General features: G+C 39.6%; 1 protein-coding gene across 1 annotated transcript in view; it reads left to right on the top strand.

The window, feature by feature from the left end:
• Positions 1-5,766: 5,766 nt before the first annotated feature.
• Positions 5,767-18,661, top strand: part of gnai2b (guanine nucleotide binding protein (G protein), alpha inhibiting activity polypeptide 2b) — a 55,370-nt gene continuing 42,475 nt past the window's right edge. Inside the window, exon 1 of the mRNA XM_026913318.3 lies at positions 5,767-6,566. Within this exon, the coding sequence (XP_026769119.1) occupies positions 6,449-6,566 (118 nt within the window). The 5' untranslated portion in view covers positions 5,767-6,448. The remainder of the gene's footprint in view (positions 6,567-18,661) is intronic.

The raw sequence follows: 18,661 nt of genomic DNA, 5'->3' as shown, positions 1-18,661 counted from the left end.
AGATGACTGCCACACTCATGCCACTGGGAGAGGCAATGTTAACCTTGTAGAACCTAGAAAAGTTGCACAATGACACCCAGGTAGTAGCAGTGCAGACTTTCTGGAATGCCATGCCTCTAAGTAATGCCCATAAGGAGAAGATGCTCCTCCTACAGTGACATCATAGTAGAGAGTGGGTATCTGGTCCCTGTAGACTAAAGTAATAATGTCAATTACCCAGGAGGCCACTTTTTGTTTAGACAGGGGAGCTTGGGCTTTCCCCCTGTGGCAGGTTAACAGCTGGTCGAATCACCAACATTCAACTAGTACTGTAGGGCACATATGGGGCGTAACAAGGAATGCTCAGCAGGTCCCCAGCCTCACGGCCAAATGATTGGTTAACAAAAGCAGGTGATATAACTTTGGGAAAAAACTCTGGATTCAACACAAGTTCACTTCAGAGTTATCAGGCCACCAATGCATGCAAGATAAGATTATTGATGGGGTATGGAATTCTGGTCCTTTTGCTGAAGACCCATTTCAGTTCATCATTCTGCATGGACCCATGGGAGAGGTCTTAACAGACTCAAGTACAAGGGTGGGATCCTACATCAGCTCACTTGAGGGTCATAGTGGGCAAAGGTGTCTAGCAATTTGACAAGTTTATGAGCCCCCAGTGATCCACGGATCTGTGATGCACTGCAATGTCCATTATGAACACCTTCAACTTAGATGGGTTTCACCAACAGTTCACACCAACAGTACACACCAACAGTTTTTACCTTAGAGCATACTAGGCCCATGTGCTAGGGGCTCTTATGTTCAGGAGTGTCTCAGCATGCACTTCAGGAGGCCTAACCCAATGGTGCAGGTAACCTGACTGAGGGTGCCAAATCTTTCAGTCCATTAAGGGCAACAGATCTATTCATGGAGGAAGCTTCTAAGGTGTTCTGACCACTACTGAGAGCAGCAGAAGAAACCAAGCTCTTGCAGGCCTCTTTGGGCCACAAGCAGAACTCTGTGGGCTGATTGCTGAATTCTGTACAACGTGTGTAGAATCACTGGTAGAGGCAGAAATGTGTACAGTAGACAGTGAGATGATTGGCCAGCACATGCTGAACCAGAAGACTATCCAGCTCCACCACGGAGAAACACATCTGACAATAAATCAATTTGGCATTGGCAAAGAAGTCCACCTTTGCCCTGCCAAACTCTTCCCAAATCTAGGACACCACTTCTTGGTGCAGACAACACTCTTCCACTCTTCCACTCTTCTTGACAGCATGTCCACTGCACCATTATGCTGTCACAGCAAGTGAGTTACTCTTTATGAAGCTGTAGTTGGTAGACCCATCCGAGGATCTTTTGTGCAAGGTGGTGAGCGTCATGTGACCTCATGCTGCTGTGGTGATTAATGTATTTGACCGTCACAACACTGTCTGAACAGACCATTTGACAGGTAGATACACACTTCCAGCTGGTTGATGTGTACTACTCTCACACTGGGCCTCTGTGGCACTCCGTTGGCCCCCAGCCAGGTGCCCATGGTGAACTATCTCCCTCCCATAGGCACCGCTGCCAGGTACACCACTTTCATGAGAAATACCTTGTGTCTCTTCTGAGCTAGAGCTTGTGCCACTGTCACTGAGACAAGCCTGTATCTCTTGTCTGTGGTATTTGGAGTTTATATGCAGGCTGATGACCCACCAACCAATTTTGTTTCTTAAATTTCTAGTTTCTGAAACTTGTGCCCATCTTTCCAGGGCTTCTTTGGCCACAGATCCAAACAGCGACCCTAACGCACTGGGTATGTTTCACAGTGTTTACATGATTTACACGTCCAGCAGCACACTTGGCATAGTCAGGCTGACGGAGGGCCAATTTGTCCTGGCCTAGGTGTCCCACTGCAATAAGCAAGGGATTGATCAGCTCCAGCACAGAGGGGTTGATAGCTACAGTCAAATGCAAGCAGCAAAATGGCTAATGAATTGTCTGTACACACCATATGCAGAAGACTACACTTTCAACAGTCATTAGCATGTCTGTATTTGGTACTTAAGCGGTGTATCTCTGAAACCACTAGTGGCAAACGTTGATGGCAGGCATGTGGCCAAGGCCAATCTGCTCATGATCTATCATGTTAGCTAAGGCACAGGCCATCTGTGGAGAGCAGGCATGGTATATCAGATGGTCCAAAACCTCATATAAAGCTCCCAGTAGAGGATTTACATTGTGGCACAATGAAATCCTTCATGACTGGCGCCATGCAGTAGAGCACATTCAGTGCTATGGGCTACACATCAGCATCCAGTCCAATTCGGGCCATTGCCATTTTAAGAGTGTCTGTCATGGCCTGATTGGAGACTGTCAGAGGTACATGCAAACTGCTAGAGGCCAATTCAGATTAATTTCTGGATGCTGCTGAAGGTGGAGTTGAAGATCAGCTGTTGGTTCACTGCCAGACTGGTGTCCCAGATGTAGCCAAAGTCAGATGAGGTGCAGATCTCATCTCTAAAATGGCCAATGCCAATCAGCAGACACATAGCTGGTGTGCATTCTTGGCTTCCAGGGAACTTGGACATTGGCTGCATGAGTAAAAATCCTGCTGCACAACTTGTTAGTTACTCAGAGCTGATGTTTTTTATAGGGGAACTTGGTAACCACAGCAAAGGATATGAAATATTAAAGAAAAAATGGTGACTGTGGGAGGCATTTTGCTGACATGATTTGGGTCCACTTGTTCCCTTAGAGGAAATGGTCACTGCAAACCAATACAAACTTATTCTGACTTGTGAGAATAGTTTCTTCCAAGACGACAATGCTCCCATCAACAGGGCAGATCCAATTTGATGCATATGGAAGTGATGTAAATCATATGCTATGGCTTTTGCAATCATCAGATCTCAACCCAACTGAACACATCAAAACACCAACTGAGGGACTATCTTTTGGAAGAATATTGTTTATCCCTCTAGTACTGTTCCAGAGACTTGTACAGTCAAGGTACATTGAAGCTGTTCTGGCAGCTTGTGGTGAGAAAAAGAGAAGGGGATGAGAGAAGTGAAAAATGGCTGCTGTTTTTGTAGCCAAAAGAAAAAAAAAGAAGAAAAAGCTCAGTGTAAAATGAACACTTCCGTTGGGAATTTCTTTTGAATTTAATTCACATCTACAGTGTTTATAAATCCAACTAGACATAGACATACAGTTCATCTAACACTCAACATTACACTCACCACCCACTTTATTAGGAACACCTGTACACCTGCATATTCATGCAGTTATCTAATCAGCCAGTCATGTGGCAGCAGCGCAGTGCAAAAAATCATGCAGATACAGGTCAAGTGCTTTGGGTAATGTTCAAATCAAACATCAGAATGAAATGTGATCTCTGTCACTTTAACCGTGGCATGGATGTTGGTGCCAGATGGGCTGGTCACAGAGAGTCACAGAGATCACATTTTTCCTCATTCTGATGTTTTATGTGAACATTAACTGAAGCTCTTGACCTGTATCTACATGAATTTATGCATTGTGCTTCTGCCACATGATTTGGCTGATTAGATAACTGCATGAATGTGCAGGTGTACATGTGTGCCTAATAAAGTGAACAGTGAATGTATAGTCAACTTTGTATTGTGTAACTATTAACCTATTCAGACCCTGCATCCATTATAATGTAAGTCACATGATTAAGGGATTTTTTAAAATGAAAATGCATGAAATTAATGTATGCTTAACAGAGTTGGGGGTAATCTATCAAAAAAGGCCTTTTAAGTATTTGCATCATTCTGATAAGCATGGCAGCAGTACCACAAGAAAAAAAAAACCAAAAAAAAAAAAAAACGAACAGTAAAGACCTGTAGAAATTGTAAAGAATTGTAGAAATTATTGTTTCAATTGTAAATAATTGTTTATGAATTTGGGAAATATTGTTATTGTTATGTTATTGCTGTAAGAAATCAATTATAAATGTTATTTAGGCCAACATCTATGATACTGTAATTGTTTCTTAGTGTACAGTGTTCACAATATTAGAATATGTTGATTATGAATTTTTTTTTAATATTGATTTTTTTTTTCAAATCCTGTTTTTGAAATTTGATTTACTGATGCCATAAATAATTATTTCTACAAATAAATAACATTTTAAACATGTAATTGTGGATTAAAATAAAGACCTAAACCAATGAAGATATTGGCCCCACATTCCCAAACTGCTCTCCCAAATTATTAAACGTCATTAAATATGGTTTTCAAAATGTCAACATTTTACAAAATATCTTCCAAAATTTTTCATACTGAGTTTATATTGTTTTTTTTCAGATAGGCTTTAAGAATGCCTTTGACAAACGAAGAACGTATTGAAATCATTCTCATGGCTGGTTCAGGAAGCTGTCTCAAGGTTGCAATGCACTTTAACAGGAAGCATGGCAAGCACATCACAAACAACACTGTTGCCAAACTTATTAACAAATTCAGACTGGAAGACTGGAAGTGTTGCAGACCAACCGAGAAGTGGACATCCACGAACATCCACTGACAAAGGTACAACTGGCGCAGTGCTGGCATACAGAGTCCCCTATGTATGGAGACTTTTGGGACACCCTGAATAACAACTAAATAATAAATAAAGACTATTTTAAAAGTGGATAGTGATTTTCACCACTGTAAAAGTGTTCAAAATGATGGGTTAGGCTACACCATAGACCCACATTGAGAAACTTGGAACTATAGCTACGGCTGTAATGCCAGCTGTCAGACTAATAATAATAATAATAATAATAATAATAATAATAATAATTAATACTTATTTTATCACATTTTTAATAATAACTCACAAAATCATATTTTATAAATCATATATTATTTTGTCTTCTGGGAAGCATAAAAAAGTTTTTATGTAGCCTCTGAAGGGCAGTACTAAATAATAAAAAAAAGATCTTTAAACAAAATAATAATTTACACTGATCATCCTGTTCAAAAGTTTACATCCCCCTGGCTTTTCTTGAGCATCAGTGAAGGTTTGCACCTTTTGAAACAAGGGACTCATGAACAACTATCACAAAACATAAAAACAGTCGCTGATCATCCAGGTAACAGCACACAGTATTAAGAATCAAGCGAATGTGAACTTTTGAACCAGTTCATTTGTGTAAATTCAGGTATTATTGTGTCTTGTGGACTATATGTAAACATCTGCTATGTGAAATCGCTTATTCAGGGCAGTACTAAATAAAAACAATTTTTATGATTAAAAAAAAAATTATTAACATTTTGCAGATTCTGCGAGGCGTATGTAAACTTATGACCCCAACTGTAGTCTGTGACTCAGATCCTGAGAGGTCATGGAGGTGCTGACCTGCATTCTACCCATCTTCTTGATTAGTAGGAGGGGTTGGATGGTGTTGAAATAATAATAATAATAATAATAATAATAATAATAATAAGAGTCTATAGTTGAACACTTGTGAATTGCATGGTAAAATGCAGTGACACATTTTCATACAGACGAGGGCGCCAAAAATTCACTTTATTTACAGATCAGGTTCTTGGACTGAATTTCTTGGAGTGTTTGAGCCCCTTTGTAACCTTTGAATCCTCTGAAGCATACCTCTGTAACCTCAAACCATTCAACCGTGTACGTTCACGTGTAACCGTGTAAAGCAGCCTCCGTGTTCAGTACACTGCGATTAAAAAAATATCTATTTTTTAGAAGCAATTTCTGCATTTCCCACAGTACACCAGCAGCTGGCTGTCACGCGCATGCGCAGTAGGCGTTCCCCTGTGCTTGGAGGTTTTTTGCGGAGTCGCGCGCTCTGTTCATTCCGCATACACACACATATATAAAGTTCACAGGCGCTACGGGCGTGGCCGCACTCAGCTATAGGTTTATGAGGTTTTTTTTTTTTTTCTTCTCCTGTGTCAGGTTGCGGCTGTGCTGTGATGCCAGCTGTTTAAGGCGAGCGGATAGAGGATCATAGCTGAGAGTCTGGGGGAGAATTCCGCCTGAGTGCTTTAACTGATCAGTGCGCTCCTGGGCGTTTGACTTCACGCGCACCAGTTGGTTCTCTCTGAACATCTGACTGCAGCTGTCGCTGGGTTGAAGGCTTTAGCGCGCGAGACTATTGATCTGTCGTGAAATTGCCTCGCGGCAACTTTGAGTGCGAGAGCTCCCTGCTTGCTGGTGTGTGGATTTCTAATGTCATTCGGTTAATGGAGCGTGGCAGGCCTCCTATTGACCATTTCCCGAGTGCAACTTTTTAAAATTCGTGCCATTTCTATTGCGTTTGTATCCGTCGCGTGCGGGCTTCTTCATCATTTCCGTTTCTGTTGAGTATAACTGCGCTCGAGCCGCACGCTTTCCCGCTTCCCACCTCAGCGCCTCGACACTACCGTTGGTTTGTTTTTGACATTTTTTTCGGCTTTTAAAAGCGCAGTCAGGCAGCGAGCTGGTAGTTTACTCGGAGCCATGGGCTGTACGGTGAGCGCCGAGGACAAGGCGGCCGCCGAGAGGTCGAAAATGATCGACAAAAACCTCCGTGAAGATGGCGAGAAGGCGGCGAGAGAGGTGAAGCTGCTGCTGCTCGGTAAGTCACGGCACGCGACACTGGGTTTTTTTTTTTCTTTTGGTGGTGGGGGCGGGGGGGGTGGGGAGGGGGGGGGGGGGTGTCGCTGAAAATAAATAAATAAATAAAAACAACTCAGTTTAACATGAACACTTCCGGTGGGGAATTCACACCAATGGCATTTCATTAAAACTTAATTCACACCTACAGTGTTTAGAAATGTAGCTAGACATGGCCAGGCCTCTAGTCCTACATCTAGTTCATGTTTCGTCGAGTGTTAATGACTGCTCTTTTTTATATTCCCTAACATCAAACCACCTTCTCTGAGGAATCCATTTCCATGCATTTGTGTCCAGGCACACTCAGTGTACACTCGATTTCTAAGGTTAGCTCACTGTCAAAACAAGCTAAGACTAGAGGATGAGCCCATAAAACTCACAAGCTGTTTACTGTTTGATCGACTATTCGTGGTTAAGTGACCAATGAGCACAATGAGTCGACCTGGAGCTAATAAAGCTCCCATGTATGCTATCTAAACATTCTCTCTCATTACCAAGGCCACTGAAGTGGTACTGCATGAGCAGCAAGAGCAGCACCCCTCCCTTCCTCTCTTTTTCTCAAACACACACATGCTGCATGCATGTGACAGGAAACCCACAATAGCAGTCAGTCAGTGTGTGTGTAGCAGAACCTTGACTTTCTTCTCATGTGCACACTAAACATGGCTGATCATGTCACCCACAAATTCCATTAAAAAAAAAAGGCAGAGAAAATAGAACTAGATCTTTTTTCTTTTTAGTAGGTTTACCCTGAGTATTTTCTGGAATCTCTCATGGTCACCTGTCAATAATTTACTTTTATGGTTGTACACGAGGCCCTTATGATGTCAGATTATTATTTTTACTCTTCCCAACTTTACAAAATCATTGCCAAACCAGCTAGATGCTTGCTTTTCCAGCCTCGTGTTCTGTGCTATTTTTCATACCTTGTCATTATATCATGATCATGGACCATGCTGTGGTGACATGTTTTCAGCCAGACAGGAGGTGGTAAATACAGAAAAACCCTACCAGGTCAGAAATAACTGGCTGTGAAAACCCACAGTTCTCTGCTGAACCTATGCAGGGCATTAGCCTAAATGAATATTTGGCCGAACTTGAGACTTCAAGATTCTCGTTCCTGAACTTCCTTAAAGTGTCCCTGCTGTCTCTTACATGTTTCACTGGTGTCTCTTAGGTGCACATGTGGAGACTAGCTCATACGGCGTATTATGAGCTAAAGAGTGAAAACCCTGGTTATTTATTGACCTTCAGGTAGGCGTGATCTTCAGATACGGAACATAGTTTTGCAGCAGAACCTCCATGATAACCACAGATATGACAAAACATGACTAAAACATCTGCAATGCCATTCACATGGATCACTGGGTGTACTGCAGAATGTAAAATTATACTCCGGAGCACTCTCATTTCAACTTTAGGTGGTTCCGTTGCCTGTGTTGCTGTGTAATTGCTAGTGTACAGTCCTGACCTTATTACAAGTGTGCGACTACAGAAAGCTATGAATGGGAAAATGACAACATCCTTCTGAGTAGCAGTCTCCTCCATTTCTGAAGGGACTGAGCTATAGATCAGACAGCCAAGAAGCACATATCGTCTTTCCTTTAGACGAGCACAGAGAGGGTGAAAGAAAACGAAAGATGGACAAGCTGAGCAGTGGGAAAGGAGATTAATTTTGATCACATTTCCATATAATAAGAGATATTGTGTCTTATCGATAGACTGCCTGATGCACCCTGATTGGATTGGTTTGGCCATATCTTAAACACTCAGCCCATGCACCAATTCTAATCAGTTTTTACACCCATTCAAGGCACCATGAACTTCTGCGAAATGTGTGTATGTGTGTCAGGTGTTTAACATCCGGTGAGTTTAGTGGTTAAGAAACCTCTAATGCAGATTTTACAGGATATGATGGCTTACAACTCAGGTCATGGGTTTCATCAGTAAAAGAGCATAGTTGAAAGGAAATTAAAATGTAACACTGTTTAATCGCAGCAGTATCGAAATCCTTGGCTTGCTACAGTACAGTTTAATCAAAATGCTCTTTTATTCACATGCGTAGCTCACTGCCTGCAATCGTAGATCATGCAAATGTCACTGACTCCCTGGTTGGTGTGGTGTAAGTAAGGTTTGTGTAACTAAGGAGTACTAAAAAAAAAAAAAAAAAAAAAAAAAGAAGAAGTGGTGCAATTGTATAAGATTGCAACAGCAAATCTCAAAGATGACATAACTATCCATGTCCAGGAGTCCAAGAGAGCATTAGTGCTTTGGTGGGAAGGATGGCCAGTGGACAGTTCCAGGGGTCTCTGGAGTAGTTTGGGTTCTTCTGCAAGTGCATTCATTGGCTTTAAAATACTGCATAAGTTCAAAAGGTTGTAGTGTGCAATGGGGAGAAGATTGTCGGTATGTATTTGAAAAAATATTTGAACAAAAACTTGTATTTCATTGTTTGGGAGCTATTAATCACCATATACAGTGATTTAGAGACTGGAAAGTAACTTATACTGTCTTTTGAGTATTGTGTATTTGTAAGAGTTGATTTTCATTAATTCTCAATCCAGTATGCATTCCTTCCTTGCCAGCCCACGTTCCTGAGGTATGGAAGCCGAACGAATGATTTTTCTTTTAAGCGCATCTGTAGGGTTCTCGCTAATAAACTCGAGGTGCATTGACTTGTCTAATGTCATGCTCAGAGAAGATTCTGAAAAGATCGCCTCATTAAAATTTTCCCTTGCACTTGTCTTACACTTTCATTAAATCATTCCAGTATGTTTAAACCAGATCTCGAAGACGATCTGCTCCATGCCGTTGTTTGTGTTTTTTTTTTTTTTTTTTTTAAAGCCTGGCTCAGTATTGCGTAATGGATTGCAGCAGCGAGTCTCTTTAATGAGACTACATAAGAATCTTCTTCACACACATGACCTGAGCATTTCCACATGTTTGTTTTGAAATGACTAATTTTGTGTAAGACAGGAGCGCATGCTAGGAATGTAAAAAGCAAATATTTGAATATTTTTAAAGAGTTAATGCTTAAATAGTCAGTTAACTGCTGTGAGAGGGGATATGGCATAATCGAGTGTTATTGTTCCTCAGCAATTAAACATTCGTCTTGTCGGTGGTGCACGTGATAGTTTGACAGATGAAGCATAGTGAAATAATGAACAGAAATATTAAACACACAGGAAAGGCTTTATGAATGCCAGCTCAGTATTTCAGCCTGCAGACCTACTGTAGCAGTGCATGCTCTAGCATCTGGTCAAATTAACCTGCTGGAGTTTAAAAGGCTACACCACTTTGATATTTCTGAGCAGGATGTTTGAAAATGTCACTGGATTAATGAACTTTGTGATCACAGTGGCAATGCTTTTTTTTTTTTTTTTTTTTTTTTTTTAAATAAGCTGATAGTTGGTAGAGATATTTGCATGTTACATTTTAATAAACCAGTGAATGATGACGCAAATAAATGCGAGCGCAGCGCAGTGCAAAATGAAAAGCGCAGCAAAACGAACGAACATGTATAACGTTGCTTCTGGTGTAAAATGGGCTCCATTGTAAAGTTTTAATGGAGTTGTATTGACCATTATTGGAAATGTATTATCTTTCTTTTGTGCTGTAAGCATGCCTGCTCCCACTCATATGAGAGTTAAAACCGCCCTCTCCCGAGACTTATTTAGCTAGTCCTGATGCACACTGTGACAGTGCTGCTTTCTGCATCAAAACACTGCCATTCATGGCTTTTTCTCTTACATATTTTCTGAGTGACTTCATGTGGATGAATAGCTTAAGTAAAACCCAAATAGTGATTTCAGTAGCCTTACACAGTTAACTGAGAATTAGAGCTGAACAATATATCAGAATTATTGAACTATCGAAAATGTAAATATTCGATACGCATATTGCAAGGGCTTGCGATAACTGATTTTAATACTTCAAAAAGTTATGAAAAGTCAAAGTTTTAGGGCGACGCAGATAGCAGAGAATGCTTTCTTTTCCTAAAAAAGAGCATGAAACGTATGTTGGTTATGTCATTTTCAGTTTTTAAATATATAAATATAATTTAAATAGATTTTACACACTTATAGCATTATCATACAGCACATCACATTATTAAACAAGTTCTCACATATCACATTTTTCTTCAATATCACGCAGCCCTACCGCGTATTCAAATCCCCATGCACGTGTATATTAAAATACATAAAATATGTTAAAAGCACTGCATACTGCCATAACAGACTCCTAAAGAAACTGAGGTAATGGATAGCACCTTTGATAGGTTTACTGTCTTAATAGTTTGACTGAAGACTGATTCATCAAAATGTATTTTTCCAAAGATATCATGAATATCAGTTGCAAGTAAGCTGATACCATATAAACATAAGCTGAGGTGGATGAAATGGGCACAAAGGAATGTGCTACGTGTTTATTAAAGCCCTAAGAAAACCTTGTCTTTTCACTATGAGGGTACTGAGTGTTTGCAACCAAACCCGTCAGTTGTCGACCTTCGTCTCTCCTGACGTCCCTGAGGTGCTGTTTTTAACCAGCCCAATAGCTATTGTTAAGGTGGCCTCTAAAAAACGCAGAGGAGGACAAGCAACTGAAGGAGGAAGAGGAGTTGCTGATAAGAGAGCAGTCCAATATTTTGCCCTAATGGAGATCCTCTTGAGAAGTAGGTCACGGAGTTAATGTGTGCATGTCCCTGAGAAAGACACGTAAGCTTTGTTTTTAGCTGTCTACAGAAACATGCCTACACATTGCCAGCAAGTGTTGTTTCTCAAAACAGTCGATATGTCAAGGTTATGACCCAAGACTGGAAGAATCGTAGAGCTTTTTTTTTTTTTTTTTTGGAAACAAGTCCTGTTCCAGTTCGTACCAAACTTCATGCCAAGCTTAAATGTAAGTAAAGTCACCGTTAATATGCGGAAATAATGTCAATATCATGATACGTTATATCACAATACACTTTTTTGTGGTATCGTTGTACCAAAATACCAAAATAGACAAGGCCTGTTCCAGTTCGTACCAAACTTCATGCCAAGCTTGAAGGTAAAGTAAAAAACGTAAAGTCACCATTAAAGCTGGCCAATATGATGAAATAATATCAGTATCATGATACATTATGGCACAATACACTACTTTGTGGTATCATGATACCAAAATATCTTTTTGTAGTAATTTTTTTTAACAGTTGCATTGGAAGCAGTCGATTTTGTGTTAAAATTTTGTAGTTGAATCTTTAAAATGATGATTTTGACATTTTATTGCAGATTTTAAAAGTTTTCTTCCTTTCAGTGTTAAATAATTTTATTTTTGTAGACCCTTTTACTCAGTTTTTTTAAGAATGCAACACTGTGGTTTTGCTGTCAGTTTGTAGCAAACCTAAATATTGTGGTGTATTGTAGGAAAGTCTTTGATTATCATGATATGATATGATATATTTTTGTCACACTGTCCACTCCTAGTCGCAAGTTACATTACTTAAAAATAAAAAGGGAGGAATAGCAGTTGGGTCAAACTGAAATTTTATGTTCTGTATTTCTGTGTTTTTTGCCAAGGGCACCAATTAGTGTACTCCTTTCTGCTCTAATGCAGTCTTACTGTAGAGTTTGCACACACACACACACACAGAGCAAACCATCAGCAGTATTGAGACAGCTATAATTCTAAAGTGTGTGCATGTGAGCACTCTCGGCGTAGTTGTTTGAGCAATGTCTTACGCAAGTATTTTCAGCTTGGCGTTGTCAGCTGTGGTTGCTCATGGACATTCAGAAACCATTATAGCTTCCGTGTGCTCAGAGATCAGAGTCACACAACTGATTTTTTTTTTTTTTTTTTAGTGAATGTTACAGAGGATTTTCATGACAAACTTACATTATTGCAGTTCGACTGCTGTGCAACATCCACTCAGTTATTCAAAAAGGAAAAGGGAGCGGCCCGTACACACGCAGCTCCTCTTGCACATGTTACAGTGTAATTGCACATTTTCACATGTGAACTTCCGTTTTGTCCCCTTGCTCACAGACCTGATTTGTATATTTTTTTTTCATAAGGAAGTCCCTCTTTCTAAATTCAGCGTTTTATTTCCAGATGGAGCGATGAGGTCAGGGATTCAGTGCCATCTGATATACACAGCATTGTAGTATTGTTGTATAACTGGAGGATCAGGTGGTGTTACTGGCTACAACAGCACACACATTTATTGACAATGATTTTCCAAGTGCTGGCAGTGCACTTTTTTTTTAACTTGTCCTTAAATTAATGTAAAATCAACTCGTATCTGAAAACAAACATGGATAGTAGGGTGAGGCTTTTAACAATGTTTTTCTGATTGTTACAACTTCTGTTAGAAATTGTGGTATAAATTTCTACAATGACTCCACAATTTTGCAGGGATATGATGACAAAATATATGACTGAAAATAAAAATTGAGACCACTTCTTTAAGAACTAACGGAAGCCATTTTAAGGGTAGAGAGCTAAAATATGATTTCAGTTAGTATTAAATTCACAGACAGTTCTGTAATGCTTGAATTAGTAATACTGGCCCATGTTTAAGACTTATTTCCTTTCATTCAATGACTTCAACTAATTGCAATAATAATAATAATAATACAAATTTTTTGAAAATTACCCACACTCAACTTCTCAGCATTAGAGGCATGCTTGGTAGTTGCGTCCAACATAAAATGTGAAGGTCAGGGTAGACAGCGGTCAAATGTTTGTTTCCTCCATCACAACAGCTAAGTGGAAAAAAAAAAAAGGCGCTGAGAAAGAAGACTGATTAAAAATAGCACCTGATCCTGTAACTTCTGAAGGTGTAACTGTTGGAAAGACTCATCAAGGTGATAATGCCATTCCTCTCAGCTTCACTTACACACATTCACACTTCAGAAATGGTAGGTAGCAGATACAAGTACAAGTACACAGATTTGTGTTTTGCGATTACTTGAAGGACGAAAGTCTCATTTACCTTAAATGAAGTTGATGAGCCAAGACATGTTTAGCATCTGCTTCAATTAATGTTAAGATGCTTTATCTTATTTTTATATAACCAAAGATTTATACAAGTCATAGGGTAACGTACAGTCCACATGTTTTGGACAACAGGAACACATTTGGGATGTAGAATAACACAAGGTGTAAATGTGCAAGAAGTGAACAGTAATTATCCAATCACAGGATATACACAGAAGTACATTTTAATATTACAGTAAAAGACACTGTTAAAGTCTTGTGTTGCCTTGAACATGCCATTTTGGTGGTGCTAATATCCAATAATGAGCAATAACAGTAATTGACAACAGATAATATTTACCTGACAAACAGGAGATGTGGTAGGCTACTCTGTGATTGGCTTGGTGTTCCTGTGTTTTGTGTGTGTGTGTGTGTGTGTTGTCTCTCAACACCTGTGTACGTGTGTTACATCAGTCTTGGCAACAAGGAAATCTGTTTGTATTGCGCAGGTCCAAAGGTGCTTCCGTTAGTTTGGTCTTACGTGCCTGATGTAACCACTGTGAAATAATTGTCTTGTTTGTACATCTGTTTTCATAGTTCGAAATGTTAATAACTTTGCACATGTGTCCACAAGCCTGGATGAAAGTTCTGAAATGAGTCTCTTTAAAAGCGTCTGCACTGCATAAGAGAAAGAGGGGAAATGAAACTGGCTTGAGAAATGAATGTCTGCTTAATTTTTTTTAAATGCTTTACTTTTGTTTAAAAAAAAAAAAAACTCAAGAAGACATGTATTACCACAGAGCATTATGGGGCTCAGTTTGCCCTCTCGAAGTCTTTTATTGAGCTGCACTAAGTTTGATTTTCTCCTGTATAATTAATTCATAGGAGTGCCCTGAATAAAGCGCCAGGCTAAATTAGTCCTCCAATGTTATCACTCCCATCATTTCCTTGATATCAGGTTCGTCAGGTTGGCTGAGTCATATTTTATGCTAAAGGACAGATGCTGGCAGTAGTTTTAGGAAATAGTTTTAGGCAACAGTTTCATGTTGCCTTTGACACATAACCCACTGGGCCCTGAAACCGCCATGACTGTATCATTGTCGTGTATCTGAAATGCCTTGATCAAAGCTCTTTATCATGTAGTAGCTTCAGTGACAATCTGATCAACTTTATTTTAGACCACATGTTTTTCTGGTGCAGGAATTTTTAAAGCATCTAAGCTATGTTCTGGTTAGAAACCATAAGGCATGTCTCAGTCACATGATATCGGCTCATATCGCTCATCAGCACTAGTGCCAATAAGTCTCACCAGTGGAGGGATGAATGGAGCTCTGTAGTGCCCTTAAAGGCATGTGCTTAGAAATGTAAATTTGCCACGTCCCTTAATTAACCCTACCTGACAGTTGGCGGTGTAGAGAATACCTCAGCTTGAGGAGCTAAGCAGCAGTGTAAGTACCCACTCATTACAGTATGCATCAGTATGACGCTCCTGTAGTCTGGCTGTCTATACACTGACTGACTGCAGAACTTTTACACGGCTATATATAGTAGATCAGGAGGATGCATTCAGCTTGGCATTCATCAGACAAAACACACCAAGCAGTCAAATACACTCTATGGCCAAATGTTTGTGGACACCATCACACCTATATGTGCTTTTTGAGAATCCCATTCCAGATTTAGTTCCCTCTGTGCAGGTCGTGCTAGTTCTTCTACTCCAAATTGGCAAGCCATGTCTTCATGGAGCTGGCTTTGAGCACTGTTTCATGCTGGAACAGGTTTAGACACCTTAGTTCCAGTGAAGGGAAATCGTAATACTACAGCATTCCAAGACATCCTATACAATTGTGAGCTTCCAGCGTTGTGGCAACAGTTTGGGGAAGACCTACACATGACTGTGATGGTCAGGTGTCCACAAACTTTTGGCCATATAGTGTATATGAAAAAAAAAAACACCTGAAGCACCATAGAAATCATATATTTATCTCAACAGCTTTTGGCTTTGAAAGCCTGAAATTGGTTCTGCTATTTATTGGCTGTGTTTGAGATCTAAGATCACATGCTAAAGTTTTACTGTAAACTGAAACTATATTTTGGCTATATTATGTAAAGTTTTTCTGGTCATGGTTAAAATGCTAATTTCAGATGATAATCTAATCACATTTTAAAAGGTACCTTGAGACTGTTTTTGCTTGAGCATTTTCTCTGAGAAATGAGACCAGTTTAGGTGAACATTAGAGTTGAAGGTGCAGTATTTAGACTGGAACTGGATGTGTATATATAGGTAGTTAGGGGGGAAAGGTGTAAATTGATAGAGTGGCCCCAAAGCTCTCCCACTCAGATCTCATATCTTGTCACATTGCTTTTGATTTGTGAGGAATTTCTAGAGGAACAAAATGAGGATGATTGCTGTTTTTTTTCCCCAACCAGATCTTTAAACGTGCTGTAAAACAACGAGCTAGCAACATGGGAAGTAAAATCTCTGCGGTTAGTTAGCTACAAGCGAAAAAAAAAAAGTACTATGTTGAGATACTCTTGCCTCACCACTTTGACTGATGAAGTAATTGGCTTAGATTTTAGCCCGTTACATCCAATAGTTGGGAAATGCAAACAGTCTAAAAATACTAAAATAAGGTAAATATATAAGTTGCATTTGTGGTTTTGTTCAAACACAAAATAAATACTATTAAACATATTACAGATTGAGACAAATTGGTTGTTTTGTTATTATTACCAATATAGTGGCCACCACTATGCCTACTTAATAATTATCTGTAATTCATATTTGTTATCGTAGGGTATATTTTGCATACTACTGGGACAAGTAGCAATATCTTATGAGATAATATAATAGTGATGCTTAATATCCTATATAGCAGTACCCTGTCAATAAAGGCAGTTTTTTTTTGTTGTTTTTTTTACAAGTCAGTCAGGGTTATTTTGCTTTTTTTTTCTTCCCCAAGCATGACTTGAGTACACCCACATTTTTCCAACAATAAAATGGGGTGTGTGCATACTGCGTGGTGTTCAGACAGTCTTGGCCTAAAATGTCTCGGTGGCTGTGTGTCTGATTGCATGTTACGCTCAGGCAGAGACAGTGTAATTCCTCCAAATCCACAGCACGTCAAGAAGGTGATGAAATATAAAGGAGAAGCTGGAAACACATCATCTCTATTTTCTCTCGGCAAACTAGAACCTCCCTTTGCTTTCAAAGTTGAGGTCAGTTGCCTTGCGTGTGACGCAGACAAAGCTAATTATAAATGTCGAGACGAATAGGGTAAGAAATGGAGATGGAGAGAATGAGGTTTGTTCTCACAAGGAAAATGTTATAAAGACACAATATAAGGCTTCACACTCTTCAGGGCCATATGTGCTTATTTCGACTGAATAAGAAAATTCAGTATTAATGAGTAGTTACAGGATATTTAGTAGAATGGATTTGTTTATTTCAGTTTCATGCTTTTTTTTTTTTTTTTTAGGTAAAAGTATTATTGTATTACTATAGCAACCATAAATAATATTCCAGAGATGAGCCTTCTGGAACACCCTGGCTTGAATCAGACTCAGAATTTTAATAGGGGAGAGTGCTGCTCTCGTTTTGAAACACGTTTCCATTTGTTCAGCTCTCTCAGATGGACGCTAAACTCATACTCTATTGGTGTTGGACCTTTTGATTCAGAAGAGAACAGCTAGAAAATAAATGATCCTCCATGATCTTTACACTTAAACCCTCATCTTGGGTGTTGATACTAATAAGAGGATGAATTATGAAGACTAGGATGCTGATTACAGTGGTGGTGATGAAGAGGACAAGGGTGAGGCATGTTGTTGAAGGAACTAGAGAAAATGGGTTGTATTCGCTATGTCTGGTCACACCCAGTGAGAATTTCAAGCTCTGGTTTTCACCCAGTTTTTTATATACCAGGCTCTCATAGAGACGTTGCAGGAATGTAGAGAGAGCATCAGGTGCTTTGTCTGATCAGTTTTCCACCCACAGATTCTAATGAAGATGCTCTTCAAAGAGTACTGTGCAGAGGAGACAGGCAAAAAAAATACCAGGCTACTCAAATTGTCGAAGGCCTTCCACGATCTGCCTTAAGTTTGAATACTGCCTTGCTTGGTATGGTTGGCTGGAAGACAGATTCCTGGGCATTCAGGTTGGTATTACATTTACGACAACACACCGTCTAGTGCATTCATGGCCATGTGGTGCTAGAGAGAATGAGCCTGGACCTTCATAAAAATCATTATATTTGAATACCATTTGGTCTGAATGTAATAATTCTCTTTATTAATGCTGATGAGATGAATATACAGTCAGATAGATAAATATTTGCACATTGACAAATTTATTGTTATTTTAGCTGTCTACTATATTATATTGGAGTTGAAGTTAAATCATGAATATGACTTCAAAGCAGACTTTCAGCTTTAATTTGGGGGTATTTCCATCCAAATCAGGTGAACAGCATAGGAATTACAGCACTTTTTATATGTATCCCACCACCTGCCTGAAGTCTGGAACCCCGTAGTCCTCACCAGATGCTGGGTTTCTTCCCTGGTCATGTTCTGTCTTCAGCCTACTGCAGCTGTCTTCAGTTCCTGTTCTTGGAGTGTTTTGCTTTGAGTTTTGCCTTCAGCAAGTGAAATGCGTTGGATTCAGGTCAGGTGACTGACTTGGCCATTTAAGAGCTTCCCATTTCTTTGCCTAAAAGTCTTGGGCTACTTTTGAAGTGTGCTTCGGGTCATTATCCATCTGCACTGTGAAGTGCCGGCTGATGGGTTTTCAAGCATTTGGCTGAATATTATAGCCCTATACACTTCAGAATTCATCCTGCTGCTTTTGTCAGCAGTCGCATCAATAAATACTCACTAAAGGGAATCAGTTTCACTGGCAGCCATACATGCCTACATCGTAAGGTGAGGTGGTATTCTTCAGATCATGAGCAGTTCCTTTTCTTCTCCATACTCTTCTTTTCTCATCATTCTGGTACAAGTTGATCTTTGTCTCTTCTCTACATAGGATATTGTTCCAGAACTTTACAGGCTTTTTTTAAAAAAAATGTTTTTGACAATCTCTGATGTGGTCTTCCCATTTTT

Source organism: Pangasianodon hypophthalmus, chromosome 2 (genome assembly GCF_027358585.1).
Source record: "Pangasianodon hypophthalmus isolate fPanHyp1 chromosome 2, fPanHyp1.pri, whole genome shotgun sequence".
NCBI classification, from domain to species: Eukaryota; Metazoa; Chordata; class Actinopteri; order Siluriformes; family Pangasiidae; genus Pangasianodon; species Pangasianodon hypophthalmus.
This window is presented reverse-complemented; position numbering and strand designations above follow the sequence as displayed.